General features: G+C 40.9%; 1 protein-coding gene across 4 annotated transcripts; it reads left to right on the plus strand.

The window, feature by feature from the left end:
• The first annotated feature begins 521 nt into the window (after nt 1–521).
• On the plus strand, nt 522–18,194 carry LOC109445682 (low-density lipoprotein receptor class A domain-containing protein 1). 4 transcript variants are annotated; one of them, XM_074328835.1, is made up of 8 exons: nt 522–659; nt 2,560–2,643; nt 6,175–6,238; nt 14,631–14,753; nt 14,922–14,966; nt 16,015–16,158; nt 16,288–16,410; nt 17,390–18,194. In XM_074328835.1, exons 2-8 carry the CDS (start codon nt 2,611–2,613, stop codon nt 17,524–17,526), a joined length of 669 nt encoding a protein of 222 aa, XP_074184936.1. In that variant the 5' UTR covers nt 522–659; nt 2,560–2,610; the 3' UTR covers nt 17,527–18,194. The 4 variants fall into 4 exon arrangements, with proteins under 4 accessions (XP_074184936.1, XP_074184935.1, XP_074184937.1 ...); XM_074328834.1 differs by having other exon boundaries at nt 17,463–18,194; XM_074328836.1 differs by lacking the exon at nt 14,922–14,966 and having other exon boundaries at nt 17,463–18,194.
• Nucleotides 18,195–18,497: the final 303 nt, after the last annotated feature.

Genomic DNA, 18,497 nt, shown 5'->3' on the forward strand with positions numbered 1-18,497 from the left:
TATAGCTTCGAATCTACAACTTTAGCCAGTCAGAAGTGAACCAGAAACACAAAAACTTAGAGTTATTTTCCTTTCCAGTGAGCACGTAAGTCTTAACTGATTTGAGGTTACAAATAGACAAACAGATCAAAAAACAATACAGAACAAAACCAAAAAAAGAAAAGAAACTAGTAAATTGGATTTTCTATCATCTCTCACTCAACAAGTGTTTTTGGCAACATTAAGATTGCTGGGTTGTGTACAAATCTAGCTAATATTCAACAGGGACAGAAATTGTCAATTGAGGGATCTTTTCTACAAATCAGAAATTACTAGACAGAAATATCCTGATTAACATGGAACGTCACTAAGTCTGGGACCTTTAATAAATAGGAAATAGTGTATCAAATTACATTTCTTCAGTTAATCCTTGGGTAGGTTTTGTCTCATAGGCTGCTGAAAGGACATGTGGCTATGACCTTTTTTAATACTTCAGTGAAAGCCAGTCTGAGGTTAAGGTAATCACCTTGTAATCGCCCTGCTTTCATCAGTTGAGAGGCAAACTAATATAGGTGTGCCAGTGTTGGTAACAACACTTCTCTTACAGCACCCTCTTGACTACACTACATAATTCACTCCATGCTGAAAGAAGCTGCAAACGGGAGATCTGAATGAAAGAGGTTAATAATTTTAATATTCTTGATCTTTAAGAAAAAATACTGCCAATAGCTTAAATTAATGTATATTTTTAAGGAACATGTAATGGATGATGTTAACCATTAAACTATAAAGATTTTAAAAGTCTGTAGCTTTGAATTGTCTTTAAAATGCCAGTAGTCTATTAATTTTTAGAAAACACTGTATGATTTCACTAACGTTCCTTTTCATCTTTATGCATAAAGTAAAAACCCTAAGTTCTTCTGTTAGAACAAACTGGCGATACACACATACAGTTATATATATTTAGGTATTTTGTGCAAGTTGTATCATTGAATATTTATATCATTGAATGTATTCATATCTATTGAGTGTGTTTCTGTATGATAAACAATGTGTTTATAAATCTGAAGAGTTATAAAGTGAGTAGAAATAGAATGAAAAGCAGAACAAATGCTGGCTATTTTAAAATTCTTAAACTAAGTGTTCTTTCCCTTTAAGTGTTCTTTCCCTTTAATATTCAAATTTTTTTCTGTGACAGACCTTTTCATATTAACATATCTGATCAGAGCTTCAATAGTTGACCACCTTAGACCTTTATAGTGGATACTGTTGATAGGACTCAAAATGGTAACAGCAACTTTTTACATTTTTTATTGTTTAGAAATATTTACAATATGTGTATATTGGTTTTAAAATAACAATAAAGATATGAAAAAGGATTGTAATATGATTGAAATTTTTCGGTGTGCATTTTGACAGGAAATACAATCATTTGGAAAAAAGAGGTACAGCCCAAAGAGATTTTTGTAAATCTTCATTGGTTAAAGTAAACTTCAAAGGTTTACTCTGCCTTTTGTGTAGATTTTCTTCTTCAGACAGTAAAGTCTTTTCTGGTAGAGTGAGAGTTGTGTGATATTAGCTGTGTGCACAGGAACTAAATCCCCGTGTGCTACTACCATGTTAGTGACTAGAGACAAGAAACTTTATTATTGGTGAGTTTATGCTCTATGGAATTAAAATCAGTCAGACACATAATTATTACACTGTGAATAAACCACTGCAAATTCCTTGCTTGCTGAGCGCTCTCTGTGAAATGGAATACAGACCACTATATGATACCTTTGCCCTACATTTTATTTTTTGTTTATAAATTCAGTGACATTGCTCCTGATTCAGACAGATTTGCTCACATTACTTTATGAGCCTGGGAAGCATCTTAATTTTCTAGATGTTTCTGTTAATTTCACTCTTCATATCCACTGAGAATAGTCAGATATATTGCATATCCCAAAATCAATTCTTGGAAAGTGTTGTAAATATCTTCTTGGTGCTCAAATTGATCTTTGTTCACCATCTTCTCTCCAAAAGGTTAAATGTGTGAGACAAGAAATTTCCCCTAACCGTCACTCAGTCCTTCCGCACACATTTACTGAGCCCATACTCCGTGCTGGATTTGGCCTGGGCCCTGAGGATGCGTGGCGATCCACACAGGCCTGGTTGCCTGCCCTGCCTGCTGCTCTTACACAGTGAATCTGCCTCTCGGGCGAGTTTGGCTTGCTCAAAATCATCTCCCCTCTTCCCACACATCCTAAGGACAAGTTAAAAATGTCGTGTGTTAGCGGAGGCGTGTTCAAGCCTCTCCTATGCCGATTACTGGGTTTCTCATGTGCTCATGGTTCTGCTGTGTCCCAACGTCAGTCCTCCTTCCTGGCACATCAAAACCTGTGTGCTGAGGGGATCAGAGGCTGAGGATCTCAGAGCACAGGAAGAAAGTTCCACTCCCAGGGCTATTGGTTCTCACCCAGGGTGCACAATGGAACCATCTGGAGAGGTTTACAAAAAAAGGAGTCCTGAATATCCAGCACAGCAATTTGTACCAACCAATGTCAAAGAGCTTGTCTTGTTACTCCTTTGTTCTAGGATTTCCTTTGGGACCCAGGTGTTGACTAAAGGACTGGTCCTCCAGACGTCATGCCAGCTCACAGAGTTCATCCACAAGGCCAGGTAACCTGTTCTCCATGACGCAAGTCTGTTATAAAAACTTCTCCTCCCTCTTACTTGGCTGTCCTGGTGTTTGCACCACTGCCAAGGAAACTGTCAACAAGAATGAGATCAATTGTGTGTGCCCCTATCTCAGGGAGGCCCTGCCTCATACGTCCCTCAGCTGCTTCAGGAACAGGTCGTCAGTATTTAAGGAAGAGCCCCTTCACCCAACTGAGCCAGAGCTTAGCCTCTCTGCCCTCTCCAGGGAATAAACCACTCTTTCTGATACTGTAGATTCTTCTTTAAAAGATAATGTTGCCTTCCCTATGTTGATGAGATGTGATAAGGCCCTCCCGAAAAGAATTTGGTCTCCTTGGTCAGGTTTCACACAGACTCCTATTTGGGGAGAAATGAAATATACCAAACACTGTTGTTTTATGAGAAAGAGCCTAGCACAAATGTCAAAGTTTGTGCTAAATGCTGGAGTCATGGCCACTGTGCCTTAGGGATTTCGTCAGGGAGAAAATGCAGTACAAATTAAGTAACCACAAAGTAATATGAGGTAAATAGATAACAAAAATCAATGACAAAGGAATGAATTTGGGGAAGAAAATTATTTCCATGGCTTCAGAAAGTCAAGGTCAGAATCCCCAATACTTAGGCATTTAAAAAAAATTCACCTTTATTACTTTTCTGAATGTAAAAGTAATATATACTCTTTGTATCTGTTAGGATGCTTTCAGCTATATAATGAAATAAAACCCACCTAAGATGGCTTAAACAATAAGTAAATATATTTGCTCATAGAGGAGGATATCCAGTTAGGTGAACTTCAATGTTGGTTGACGGAGCAGTTCAACAGTGTTAAGTGAGACCCAGGTCCCTTCAGTCCCTGCACTCTGCTGGCCACAGTTCAGCTTTATCCTAAGTCTGGTTACCCTCAGGGTCATAGTGTGGCTTCCAGTAACAGCAGGGGCCATATGATTCTTTATGAGACAAAGAGGCGTCCCATACCCCTTCTAGAAGAATAAGGAAGAAGATCCCCAGAAGCTTCCAGAAACACCTTTCCTCTAGTCCCATTTACTGCAATTGGGTCACATGCTTATTTCTGAACCAGTTATGGAGCTTGCGATTACTCTAGCACCCACCACTCATAACCATTCAGCTGAGGACTCACATCTTCTGTAGTACCTGGGCTGAGTGGAGAGAAGCATTGGCATCCCATTAAGAAGGAAAAAGAGGAACAAATACAAAATATATGAAATTCACATTGGAGATCCCTTACCAGACACCTTAAGTAGATAAGCAAAAGAATAATACATAACTAAAAAGCTAATAGAGGAGGTAAAATGGAATAATAAAAAGAAAACTTGATTCGAAAGAAGGCAGGAGATGAAAAATATGGGAATTAAAAAATAGATGGGACAAATAGAAAACAAATAGCAAGATGGTAGACTTAAATTCAATATTAAATCTACAAGGACGAAACATTCAAATTAAGAAACAAAGGTGGAAAGACTGGACTGAAGAAACCAAGCACGACTCACCTATTGCGAGGTCGTGTTCCTATCCCTAATCCAATTAGTTGGCTTAAGGCGAAAGTACATGGTGATTAGTTTAACTTCATTAGGACCCACACACATCCAAAGCATATAGATGAAAATGGGGAATAGAAAATTCCACAAAGAAATGTCAGCATATATGAACAACTTGGGGGAAAGGGGTTATGGGCATCCATTACATAAAAGCAGAATAGTATAGTCACAGAATCCCTTACTGTTTTACCAAGTCTAGATTTTTTTAAGCCCTGCACTTTTGGACTCAGTTCTAGCAAATGGAATTCTATACCATGAAAAAGGCAGCCCTACACTAATTGCAGATAATAGAGAAAAGAGTTACTGATGCCAGCATAAAAGATGAAATGCTAAGCAATCATTTTGAAAAATAATTTTAGACAAACTTGGAAGCTAAAACATTTACAAGAGTGATATCCTATTTTATATTAAGTAACCTTTCCTTGTGAGCCTGTCTGTAAAAAGTCCTTTACTAAGATATCTGGTTTCCAAGTTTGAGGTTGTGCCTGCAAACGTAGCTTTTCATCTCTGAAAAGCTTATCTGCTGACTGGCTGTCATGGATAGCTATGTTGACATGGAGATTTGTAAGTTAGAAGATATAAACTGCCACTCTTCTTTGTTAAAAACAACCGCCTTAGAACTCCCTCTTTCTCTCTTCTCCTTTTGTGCGTAAAGGTAAGTAAACATATGACTGGCGATTCGTCTTAAACAGGGTATTCCAGGAAGCTTATTCCAACAACCAATTTGTCTTTTGGATTTATGTTAATTTTTTCAGATCAGACATATATTATTTTTGTGTAGTTAAATTCACAAAAATAATATAGAAACCAAATAAAGAAACCAAAAAGTCCAGGTGCTTTCTTTCCTAGCTTCTCCTTTACCCAGCCTCGTTCCTCCCCGTCTCCCTTGTAGCTTGAGTGCAAGTATGTGACAGAGGTTTAAAAAATCAGGTGCTACCACCCCACATTTTTTAATTGGCAGCTACTGACCCAAAGAAGTAATAGCAGTAGAGTCCATAGCAGTGACAGCAGCAACCACAGCAATACTGAGTTCTTGGGAGCAGTAGGTGCTGTACAAGAAGCCATGGGCACGTCTCATGGCAGATTTGGGCTGTGGCCCTGCAGCTGCCCGGTCTCCTTTGTTCCTGGCTTTCATCCAGCCTGCTTCTCAAAACTTCCAGGTATTTCTGTGAACCTACAGCTTTTTAGTCAATTCTGTTTAACCAGAGTTGGTTTCTGATGCTAAGAATTTTGATAGTTACAGATAAGGAGAATACCGTTTTCCAGACTCTGTCTGTGTCCCACTTTGCCATCTGAGCGCCAGGAGTCCTTCATGAAAATGGGTCCTTTAACCCCAGCCATGACTCCCCTCTCTTTTTCTCCCCCCTTCTCTTCTTTCTTTCTCTCTTCAGGTCTCAGGTATGATTCTAGATTCCAGAGAATCAGCTAAAGGGCTAGCATCAGAGACATTCGCCATACTCTCTGTCCTTCACTGCCTCAATCTTACCCACAAACTTTCTCTGAGAAGAGCCTCCACCCCATACAACTCAGCTCCTATAAATAGACCCCTGGGGCCACTCATTCCACCAGTTCACCCATCCTCCCAGGCTAGTCTGGTTGCCAGGCTAGGACAGGACACAACTTGTACCCAGCTTAGAAATTACTGAGAAATTACTTACCTTGGGAAATAAATGGTCCTCTTTCTGAAAACATCCTTTAGTGGGACTAAATTATTCCTGCCGAGGCTGACACCTGCTTCCCAAAGGCTTGAGCCCTGTCAATTTCCTTCTCCCCTCCCTCCCTCTCTCTGTTTCTCTCTCTCTTCCCCAAACATTCACTGAGCACCTCCTAAGAATAGACAATGAGAGAGCTCAGCCCAACCCTCCCTCAGAGAAGTCTCACTTCATTCCAAGAAGTTCTGTAACTCAAAATAAGTCACTGTGCATCAGAATACTCAAGGCTGTTTCTTCTCTTATAGGTGACAGAAGTCTCTTCTCTTTCCAGTGCAAAGGAAATGCCTTCAGATCTGAAGCATAAAAAAGGTGATATTTCTACTTTTTCAAAAAATCAAAAAAATTTTTTTTTAAAGAAAGGACGTTGCCAAGTAGGAATCATGCCTCAGTACATCAGTCATGTCTCAGGAGCCACCCAATAATGCCTTCTCTGTGTGTCAGTTGATGGCTTCAAGGCACCTAAAGTACTAGCAGGGGTTTCCCTGGCTCCTGGGAAACTTCATCTGGAAGGCAGGTACAGGTAAATTCTGAGTGACCACACTGGTGGGGGTAAAACTGGCTGCCTGTGTCACACTTAGACCTTTAGACTTTCCAGGGACCAAAGATTGTGCACAGAGTTGTTCAGTTACATCTATTGCCAATCACTTTCAATAATCACTTTCTCATAAATATCAACGTGCTGACTTCAACATCTACAGATAACACATATATGTAGCAGTTTCATTATAAAAACATTTTAATAAAACTATTGATATATATAAACAGTCTCTAATTAAAATAAATATACAGTTGAACTGTTTAAGATTTTTGCCCTATAAGTTATAGACTAAACCATTCACAGAATAATAGAACCTAGCAGTAATCTTCATTCCCGCTGACCATGACTTTCCATGATAGAGACCTGAGCAGATTTTTTCACAGGCCACAGGACCTCGAGGGTCAGTTTTTCTTCATCTCCAGGTGCCAGGGTCACACATAGTTCTAATCCCTGTCAGAGATTTAGTCAGGACCTGGGAAAGGTTATTACACATCAGGTCCATTGAGAGGAAAAGCAGAGAGTGATTCCCAGGTGACCAACCAACAGAAGAGTTCAGGAAAGCTCTGTCTTCCCCTGCTTTGGGCAGAGCGGGGCTGCCCCCAGAGAGTCCACAAGGCACAGGCTTCCTTCAGCCTCAAGCGGGCTCCTTTGGAGACACTGAGTTCTGAGGGTTTGGCTGCCTCAAGTTCTGAGAGGGGTTCGTGCTCCGACTCAGGAGGTTCCCCACCCACCTGCCAGGTCAACGTACACCTGGGAGAAAGCTGAGACTGCCGCTGGGGTTGACTTCCCAGCAACCTGTGCACCTGTCCACGCACTGAGCGGAACTTACACGTCACCACCAGTGGCCGCGTGGCAGTCCCGTAGGATAACAGTTTGTCATCATTTTTAAACCCTAAAAGTAGACTAAATTCTTTTCACTGCACAGACTTAGATCCAGTCCTTTGATTTTGTCCCAAATTATTTCAAAAGTCAAAAAAATAAACTGAAATGATTTGTTTCTACTCCCGCAGGCACTTGCCAAAACACTCTCCAAGTATTTTTTTCAGTGATTCTCATCATCCATTGGTAAAAAGCTTTTAATATTTCCCCAAATGCTTCTGCCCATTGCCTCATTTGATTCACCTAGGAGTGTCTTGTTGTAAGGTTTGGGGAACATATCCATTTGACAGTCAAGGAAACTGAGACCCAAGGAGGCATAAGACTTGCACAGCTAGTAAATAGTAAAGGAGCCAGGCCACCCACGCCTGTGCTCCGCACATGCTTAAAATAGAACCAAACAGAGGACTATGCCTGGGGATTTTCCAAGCTGACAGACTGAGAAACAAAAACCATTAAAACTATCTTATGAAGTCTGCTGTTCATTTTTTTTATTTGAAAGAGACAATGCTAACTGCAAATAATTTTCTGTTATCTACATTTTGCAAAAGGAGAGAAAAGGAGCAAGAAGGAATCAGGACTAAATTATGTGCGGACATAGAACGTTTTTCTCTCAGTAGGTGAAAGGCAGACAACAGCACAGCTTGCATGGCACCGCTGTCACTTACTTTGTGTAATAGTGATAACTTAACAACATGGCATATCAACTAGGATTTAATAAATCCAGTTATATTTTAAAGGACCAGCGTCATTAAGGGCCTGCTATGGAAAATTTATGCAAAATGAAGAATTTGTCCCTCATTTTACTTTTATGCAAATATACCGTTTCAACAATTCTAAAGTACATTCTTAATTTTCTCATTTTAACCTCTCTCTAAAATCAGCATGCATCTCTGAAAGCAGGAAACAGCTGATGTTTCATACAATAATTGTCCACCAGGTGACAGTCATGATGAAGTAATGTGAAATCTTCCACTGACACCTTAGGTTAGGATCAAAAAATCCTCAACCTTAGATTTGATGAACTACATAACAGCTTGCTTGAAGCAAATACAACTACTAGAGTTGATTTTAAATGGGGAGCAGATAATAATACTAGGACCTAGGTTATATTTTAATCCTAGCTTTAGAATTCATCAACAGTGAACCCATGAAACCCTAGGCACCCTACTCTCAACCCCAATAGGTCCCCAGAGACCGCCAGATGTCTGTGTGTGTCTCTCTCTTTAGTTGTGACCTTGTTGTGTGGCCGTGAGTGTGCCATGTACCCTCCAGGACTTACTTGTGAGGAATAAACCTTGGTTTTGCAAGTTCCCTGATGGTCATTGCTGAGGTACATTTTGCAATCATAATAAGAACCACAAGGGTAGGTCCAACCACAACATTGGTTGGGAAAATGTCAGGGGCGGGGGGGGGGGGGCTTCACAGTATTAGCAGGCCAGGTGGGTGCCCCTAAGCATTCATAACTGATAGCATCACTATTGATAAACTAAGACCAGACACACATCAACTGTGCTATCTTAAATAGCTCACACCATTACTGTGTGACCTTTTATAGTTTGTGGCACACATAGAAAATTGCAAGTACACACTTGGCACAAGGGCAGTAATTATTTCCTTCTCCACTCCAACCTTCTGTCCATCTGTCCTCACTACATATTTTATAAGCACAGAAGTCAGTATGATAAAAATGTTCCTAAAAAGGCAGCCAATCTTCAAAGAAGCTAATAATACATGACCTATTTCATGAAAAGGGGGAAAAAAAAATAAGTGGTTCAAAAACAACTAAAATGTCAACTTGGTTTGAAAGAAACCAATTAGCAGTACAGATATAAAGATGCTACACTTGAGATAAGCTTGATTAACAAAACAATGAAGCCTATTAGAAAAATGTTAATAGAACATTCTGGTGCTGAAAGCTTATCTTTGATGAGTTGGAAAAGCAAAGAAAAATAATCCTGAACCATTTTCCAGTTTAGAAAGATTTTGTTTATCCTTCTTTGCTGAAGTTGGAGCCAACAATTTGATGGTTTGGATTAGCTTTTAATATCTGTAGCCATTTGATTATTCAAATCAATGGTGCATTTCTGGGAACAGCCTATCTCACCAGACAGCAGGCTGAAGAACGAAGCTTCCCCACATGTAAGCCACAAACTTCTCTCTCCTTTCACCACTTGGACCAGTGGCCTTTAGTCAGAAAATGGCACAGGGAAGTCAGTAACCCCAGGAAATCAACACACCAAAGTCACTCTATAAATCTAGGCCCCAGTTTCTTCATGTATAAAATAAAGTTATTTGAGTAGATTAAGGTCTCAAGACTTTTCCCAAGAAGGAGAGTCACCTGATAGGCCCAGGAGCTAAGTGTGGAGTTACAGTAAGAGAATATTTGGGGCTGATAGAACAAAAGAGGAAGAAACAGAATTTATAAGCAGCTCTCAGAGGTGAGCCATTCTGGGGTGGGAAGAGGATACATCAAGATTGCCAAAAGGAGATAGAAGAGCTTCCTCTGGTGTAGGTTCGTGAAACTCAAATACTGAATGAACTCCTTCATATTCTTGGAAAAATTATTGTAGGCCCCCAATTCTCTCCATGTTATTATCATTTTAATTTTTACTATAATGTCATTTCATTTATGTACAACCATAAAACAACGTATAAACTTCATGTTTATAGATAACTGTATAACTGCAGAACAAAATTACAATCAACCATAAAGATAATAAAATTCAAATTTATGCTATTAATTTAATGTGATGGATAAGTCAATGGTATTGTCTTGCAGAAACTAAATTATCAATTTGAGGTTAACGATAGAAAAATGTTAGCTTAGTTCTGGGCATATATTTAGTCTGTTTCTATATTATGAGTTTGAAAATACAGTTCCCTAGAATGCCTGTTCGCATACAAAATGGGAACATTAATACATCCCAGCCTCAGTTTGTAGTTCAGAAGAAGCAAACCTTTCACATAACAAACACTCTGAGCAAGCCAGATGTCACTTGATAACTCTGTAAAGTTCTCTCTTTTATTTGAAGATATTAGTCTGCATTCAGTGGGCAACAAATGCAATTATTGTTGCATTCCAGCACAGAACCATTCTTTCAGGTATTCTCACTACAACAATTATTGTTAATTTGAACGGTTAAAAGTTGATATTCTCAAAGACTGAGACCACACTGCACATCTACTGGAAATGTGGACACAGATGTGATGGGGCAAGTCACTTTTTAGTCTGACATGCCTGTATTTTGTGTGTCCTGAGATGACTCACTTCTCCCACCACACTTCTATGTTCAACCTGCTGCAAAATCTCATAGTGATAGAGTACACCATGAAGTCACCTGGATTTCCCTTGGTGTAAACTCAAAGCCAAACACAATCTGAAGGACGAACACAAGGATTCTGATGATACATACACTGCTACTCAATTGAGGTCATCCAGATGATTCAGGATGTGCTTATAAAAACTTACAGATTACCATCGCAATGAAACCCAAAACTAAGATTCCCATGGAGAACTTGCAGATCCTTTAGAAAGTGTCCAAGAACTCTGAGAAAGGCGAGTTTAGCTAGGAAAATATAAACACTACTTGCGTTCAGGAGACTTGGGTCTAACTCCAGCTCTGTCACTAACTACCTAGGGAAGGTTGGACAAGTGTTCATATGTTTGGGCATCTGTTTCCTCATCTATAAAACTGTCCTACAAATCCTGTTTACCTCACAGGTTCACTCTGAAAGTGAATGAGACAGCGTATTGGAAGGTGCTTAAACAACCCTCCTACTGATTACAAAAGGGGCAAGTGGCTGCAGATTTACCTACAAAAGCTTCAAAATGACCTGGCCAGTCATCCCTAAACAGCATGGATATCTCCTGGCACTTCCAGTTCTTCCTGTCTATGCCACTCCTGAGCCAGGAAGGGTGGTAGCTACTGGTTAGCCCGCTGAAAGGATCCTAAAAGGAATTTAGGGCCCATTCATTGCTCTCTGCTGCCCTCTTCAGGAAAGAAATCGGCCTTGCATGAAATGGGGCCTGAGCAGCAAGTGAGGAAATGAGCAGGCCCAAGACTTCTGGGCACCTCAGCTCAGCATTCCTGCCCCAGCCCCTCCTCAGAATCCCCCTGCCCCTGCTGGCCCTGAGCCGCTGCAGACCCTCGGGCCTCCAGGCCTTGTGTAAGCCCCTCTATTCATCTTTCAATCTCCCTCATGGCTTAGTTAAGAGGGATTTTAGGGTCCAGAGACCCCATAAAGTTTCCTCGTGTCTGCTGACCTGCAGTGGAAGGATTTCCAATTACACATTAGCCAGTGAGGTAATAAAGACATGCTTTGTTTTTCTAATTCCATTTTAATGTCACAGGTCCATTTTAATGTCTAGTTCTGTTTTAACCATTAGTATTTGCGTTAGCCTTTTGAATACCTTTAAGGATTGTGGTACTAAATAAGCAATCACTGCTTAAAATAGTTTCCTTTCTTGTTTCCCACTCTCAGCCTCATTATCCTTTAGACTAGACGAGTAATTTCCAATGAACCGCACAGGGCTCACAAGAGGGTCCAGGGGGGTCAGGGAGGAAACTAGCGAACTTTTATTTTGATATAGCATATTTGATTTCATCCTTCTTAAATTTCCATTTTGGACAATGTTTTACAATATATATAATATATTAGTGAACTGGTACTGGCATAGATTTATAAATAAATATTCATATGTTATGAGGAAATGCTAACTTAATTTCATTTATTTTGTTGCTGAAGGGATACACAATCGTAAAAGTTTGAAGACCTCTATTCTAGGAGAGTATCTATCATCCCAGCTGTGTTTCACAATCACCATGGAAGCTTTGGGGAAAAAAGACGTTTATTAGGCCCCAACCCCATCCCAGACTCGGTGCACTACAATCTTCAGGAATGAAGCATGGAGTGAACTTTTTAAAAGCACTGCCTGGTCATTCTGATGCAAACCCCTCCGCTAAAAATCCCATTGTTTCTCAGACTGTAAGCTCACCGAGGGCGACTATATCTATCTATCTTGCTCACCATTGTATCCTCAGAGCCTAGCCCACTGCCTGACACAGAGGTTCCACAAATATCTACTGAAGGAATGATGATGAACAAACACATGAAGCAAAATCCACAGACATCATTGCTAACTCCCCCAGCCTCTGTTTCCACACTTAATGTTTTTATAGAATTGTTTTACTTGTTCGAGAACCCATCATATATAAAACTCAGTAACTTTTTAAAATCACTTTTGATAAATAGGTGTTTAGTATTTAAAGTGACTATAGTGTTTTAGCATTGTTTAGCATTTAGCAGTTTCTATATGCGTTATACCATGTAAAAAATCTTCTACATGAAGCTTTCTTCTTAATATTTAATATTGTATATTTAATATTTAATATATGCATAGGATAGAGTCCCAGATGTGGGATTTCTAAATCAAAGACTAAGAACATTTTAAAGTCCGTAGCTGCTGTGGGAAGGACAAATTAACATCGACCCCAGGAGCAGGGGACTCTGGTTTAAGGAGCAAAGGCTCACAGGGTTTTATGATCCAGCAGAGAGAATCTTCAGGGAAGCCTTATGGTGTGACAAAGATTTAGAGTGTCTGATAGCGTTCTAGTCCTTGTTTCTTTCACTTACTGGCTGTGACACTTAGATTCTTTAAGCCTAAGTTTCTTTACCAATAAATAAAAATTTCATAGCTACATGACAGAGCTGTTGATTCTGAAGCTCTATTAGGTGTTAAAAATGAAAGATTTCATTTTTATACTCATGTAGTTCCAAAGGCATAAAAGCCTTAGAGTCTAGGAGTAGTTCCCATGAAAAGATGCCATCCTGTCTCTCTTGTATTAAAATGTACTCTTTACCCCTGTCGTGCGGGAGACCCTGCTCGCTGCGCCATTTGTCGTGCACGGAGGCCTTCTCGCCGCACCATCTTTCAGGCGGGGCGGCCTGCGGGGTCTCTGCTCCCGCTCCCCACACAAGAACGCAGGATATGGTAAGGCCAAAAAGGAACACCCACGGAGCCACAGGTAGGGGAGCCATACCACCACGGTCTCACTGGAGGCTGGGCCCACCGGACGCCGACCTGCCGTCTGCTTTTCCGCCAACTGACCGACCGAGACGACTCTCCTCCACTCTCTCGACTCTGTTCCTCTCTCCTCGGCCCTCCTCTTCTGCTCTCTTCGGCTCTGCTCGGCAATCCTTCGTAGCCGCAGCAGTTATATCAGCGGCCAATCGGCTAACCGGCCACAGCTGACGGCCATTCACCACCCAAGCCAGCACCCTTCCACGTGAGGCCGAGAGCCTGTAAACTACTTTCTGGGGCTCTGTCCCCACAACCCCCAAGTAGGTTTGAATGCTAACTCCCCAGTGGGGGCCCAGGAAATCCCACAACTTCAACTTAGGCTCCTGAAGAAGGTTCAGAGATAGTTCTGAATTCTGGCCAATGGGTCACCTCAGGAATGTCAAGGGTGTGTCTCACTGTTTGCAAAAGGTCGTGCTGACAAAACGACCAGGAGCACACTGAGCACTCTGTTTTTCTCTCCGTGGTGTGCCAATAAAACCAGTCAGGCAAGTTCCATGGTGCCAAGCTCCTGTAAAGAGAAGAAGCTCCCCTCGCCTGCTTTCCAAGGACTGCTGACTCCAGAAACCACCAATCAATGTCTTTTGGGAAGTTTGGTGGGAACCCAAAACCAAAGTCTGCATTTCACCTTTGGTATCGGGCTGTAGTTCTCAAATTTTGGTGCGTATAAAAGAATGAGCAGAAGTGCTCAAGAAACATGCAGATGCCCAGCTCCAACCCCTAGAGATCCTGATTCTGTAGGTCTGGGGTGGGGCCCAGGAATCTGCATTTCCTTCTGTGATTCAGACATAGGCAGCCTGAAACCAGGTTTGAGGCAACATTGGCATAGCAGACATGGCCCTAGACAGGGAACCAGAAGACCTCCTTTGGAGGTGAGATAGTTCCACTTCCATCAGCGTAAACCTCAGAAGTCATGTCACCGCACTGGCCCTGTTTCTTAGTTTTTAAAGCTTCATTTTCATAACTGGGGGAGCAACACTCATTCATCATAAGGCTGGTTGCTCAGAAGATCGCACCAGAAACTGTTGGCAGGAAAAGCAGCACTGTAACACACAGCACATGTTTCAAGTCCTGTAACTTTGGCTCTTGCGTTTCACACAGAGGTAACCGTGGACACCTGGCTAGGTAGCGCAGTATCCCCAATATGAGCCTCTGCCTGAGATGAAGCCTTACTCGCCTTCGTCTTGTGTGTTTTTCTGTGACAGAGCAATGCTGGCCTCCCACCAGGCAGTGCCTCTGGATTTCCTGCATCGCATTCCTTGTGCTTGGAGTTCTGGCTGCTGTGATCAGTCTTGGAGTCACCTTTGGGATGCCTGGAAAACCTGCAAGTATGTGTCACCCCCTAGGGGACAGATCTGTCAATAATTCACTCAACAAGAGTAAATGTATCCCCTATCGTTTTGCAAAATGGGTGCGTCTTTTGATAATGGGTGGTTGGCACGTACTATGTTGTAGGCATTTCACACATCTCATCTTTATTTCATTCTTTTCAACAGTCTTTCGAGGCGGCTGTTGTTATCACCAGTATGAACAGACTCAGGGTGGGTAGGTGACTTGTCGAACATCATAGAGCTGGTAATCAACAAGCCAGTGTCCCAATCCAGGTCAGCCCAAGTCTGAAGCCTACACAGGACATGGTTTCTACCTTCAAGGGGTTTCTGTTGTAATTAGGGAGACTAGGGAAACAGCAGTGAACAATACAGAAGAGCACATAATTCAGTATTAAATTAGGTTGGGCGGGATGTTAAATATTCTTAGTAACTTGAGAACCATCAGCCACAATCACAATGCCAAGCATCTCATGGATTACCGGGATACAAAATGTGGTGTCATCTGCCTCTTAATTGTCAATCTGGTCCCAACTACGAAACTTTCAAGATGTAAAATGCCCCTTCACCAAGCTCTCCCCAACTCTAAACCAGGTATCTAAAATATTCCCAGCTTGTTTACCACTCCACACACCAAACCAGAATTTTCTGGATACATTATTTTAGGTGCAAATATGTTTGAGGTATAAGTGTTACCAATCTGCTATTTACATCTTAACTTCCATCAAATTTTTATAGTACTGAAACATTTTTAAAAACCTCATCACATTGTTTTGACAAACTCCCCCTCATTTTTGAGTAGACTTCATTAACATTTCAACAATGATCTGTTTAACTCACAATGTCCCCTAGAGGTTGGTGTAGCAAGTTGTCTTTGTTCCCATTTCTAGCTAAGAAAACAATGGAAGGGGCTACATGCAACCAATCCTTGGCAAAGCTCAAACCAGAGCCCACCCAGGCTTCTTGACTCCCCCTCCCCCTCCCAAGAACCTTTGATTTTTTTCTCAGGCAGGATTTTTTTTTTTTTGCCTAAATGCCAGTTAGATATTGCAAGAAATGCAAGTTAAGTAGGCCTAGCATTTGGAAGAATGGGGGAGAAAAAGCAAGAAAAGAAATAATGGGGAAAAGAACAATGCAAAGAAGCAGAAGGGGAAAGGAGGAAGCAGATTGTTATAGGCAGGTTATTACATTGTTAAAGCTTGATGCTCATGGTCATAGACGCATACGTCCACATCCAGTACTTGTCTTATAAATCTAACAGATTTGCCACATCGACAATGTAAAACAGCTTCACAGCAACTTGGCTTCTTGTGCGAGGACCTCACGACTTGCCTGCCACCTTCCCTGCTTTGTAACAGCAAGCCGGACTGCACTCATGGCGAAGATGAATCTGCTACCTACTGTGGTGAGGTGCACAGTAATCAGAATGAAAGAATAGTCACCAGCAACTAATAACCAAACTTCAGAATTATAATTAAAACATTATCATGCATGAACGATTTCTATTAGAAATGCCTTTCTTTGTCTAATATAGGCCAAATGCCCAGCAGTCTCCCACAAAACTTGATATTCAAGTGTCCCAACCAGAAGACTTGGACATATGTGGACAAGGTGTGTGACACAAGAAACGACTGTGGTGATTGTTCAGATGAATCAGGTAAAAATGAAAATATGTAATTGATGTTTTAATGGGTTCAATTACATAAATTAACCCATACTTAGAAGACTACCTAAGGATATTGGCATTCACAATTAAGCAATTCCATCATTTCCGGTAGTTTGCATACTTGAAGTAGGTGAATTCTCTAGCTAAAAAGCAAATAAAGCCAGATTTGCAAAGATTAATAAGAATTGATGGACAACTCTTGTCTGCTAATCAAATTCCTTTTGGATTTCTTTGGAAGTTCTGGTAAAGATCAAAGAAAAGTCTGTTGAATGCTTTGACTCTCAAAGGGCTTTTTTGTTTATTTAACCGTTGGTATTTCCTTGCGCCTCCTCCCTGACTCTCCTCTCCGCCTCCCACAGTATTCTCTGTGCTGGTTGAACACTGCAGCACCCTTGATCATTTTGCAATCTGGCAAGGCTAGATTATTCTAAAACCATGGCAGTAGATGCAGTTCCAATACCTCATGACCCTACCCAGTATGTAAAAGATTTATCAAAAGTATAGTACACTAAATAGATCATTTCCTGTTTTTTTGCCTGCATCATGGAGGGTAGAAATAGAAATGCTTCTTAGGCGTTGTATGTTATCTAACAATGTGTTGACAACACAAGGCTAAAAGTGTACACAGGTCCTTTTCTTCTTGCCAGCTGCAAATTAGCAAATACTGATTCTTTTCTCTGCTTACTGAACATATACAAACTCATTTGGACCCTTCCTTGTTTATGTAGCACATCAGCATGTTTATTTGCAGGCTGATGGAGAGAGGTAGTACTCTCCTTGGCTTTTCAAAGTACAAATTCTTTTCACCCAAACGTGTAGAATCTTTAATAAACAGCTGCCATTTTCCCCTTGGACAGTTTTCACTAAGATTTTTAAGATCCAAAGGGCTGTTTCATTTCCAATAGCATCGTTTCCAGTCCACCTTAACATTTTAACAGTTGTGCTTTTAAAAATAAATAAAATTGTCTAGTTTTACAGTGCCCAAAGTGTTCAGGCTGGAGATGTGATACTGTTTTCTTTGCCGACTGTGACTGCATTTCCAGAACTCGCTGCAAAAATGGCATTCAAGACTGTGCTGATTGGAGTGATGAAAACTTATGCAAATAGAAGACTTTACCAATTACGTATGTTTTTGGAAAACCTAAAAACTGTTATTAGTTCTCTGGAAAAAAAAATTGACATACGTATCTTTTGGGGCAAAGGAGTACTCTAAAACAAAAATCCAGTGTTATGTAACGGAGAAAAAAATGATTGGTAGACATCAGACCCAATCTTCAGTGACCTTGAGCCCATTTCCAAACTTGTTTCCAAATTTTAGAATGTAGCTTTCTAGCCTGTGCACACAGGGTTACGAGAATGACACAACTGTACTCGTTTGATTATTTCAACAAATAAAGGGCATTAAACCTAAATTCTCAGATCAAAATCAATGTCTGTCTCTTCATTAGTGTAGCCCTGGTTCAGATCCAGCTGCAAACCAGTTTGGCCCACGGCTAGTCTTAATAATGGACTACAGCCAGCAATTAGTGACAACAGCCAAAAATTCAACTGTATCAGAACCATCTGCCCCTCTAGCCTGCCAGGGCCTAAAATGCTTTCCATTCAGGTCCTTAGGTCGAGCAGACCTGAACGTGAATCTCATCTTAAGGGGCCGTGTGAACTCGCACAAGCAATTCCATCTCTTGAAGGTGGTTTCCATATCTGTACAATGTGGCTCTTCGGGGAAGATTGTTATGATAATCAGTGAGATGATATAAAACAAGTGGTACAGTGCTTACCATGGAAGTCACAAGAATTGTGGGCAGTTAAAGAAAATTGTAAGGCTATGGTAGAGTATGTATAAATTATAAAAAAATATCTGCTCTCCTCTGGGGAAGGATTACCGTTCCCCAAGCCTCATGGCATCAGACTTGACTATGTACGTGACTTGCTTGGGCTGATGAAATTGGTTCTTAATGTGCATTGCTTCCCAACCTAAGTTTGAAGAGCCAGCTGGTTAACCAGTTTGCTATCTCTTTCCCTGCCTTGAGACTGCCAATGTTCCAATTAGAGGTTGCTTCTGGAGGAAAGTCTTGACC

The sequence above is a fragment of the Rhinolophus sinicus genome, linkage group LG03 (genome assembly GCF_036562045.2).
Source record: "Rhinolophus sinicus isolate RSC01 linkage group LG03, ASM3656204v1, whole genome shotgun sequence".
Classification (NCBI taxonomy): Eukaryota; Metazoa; Chordata; class Mammalia; order Chiroptera; family Rhinolophidae; genus Rhinolophus; species Rhinolophus sinicus.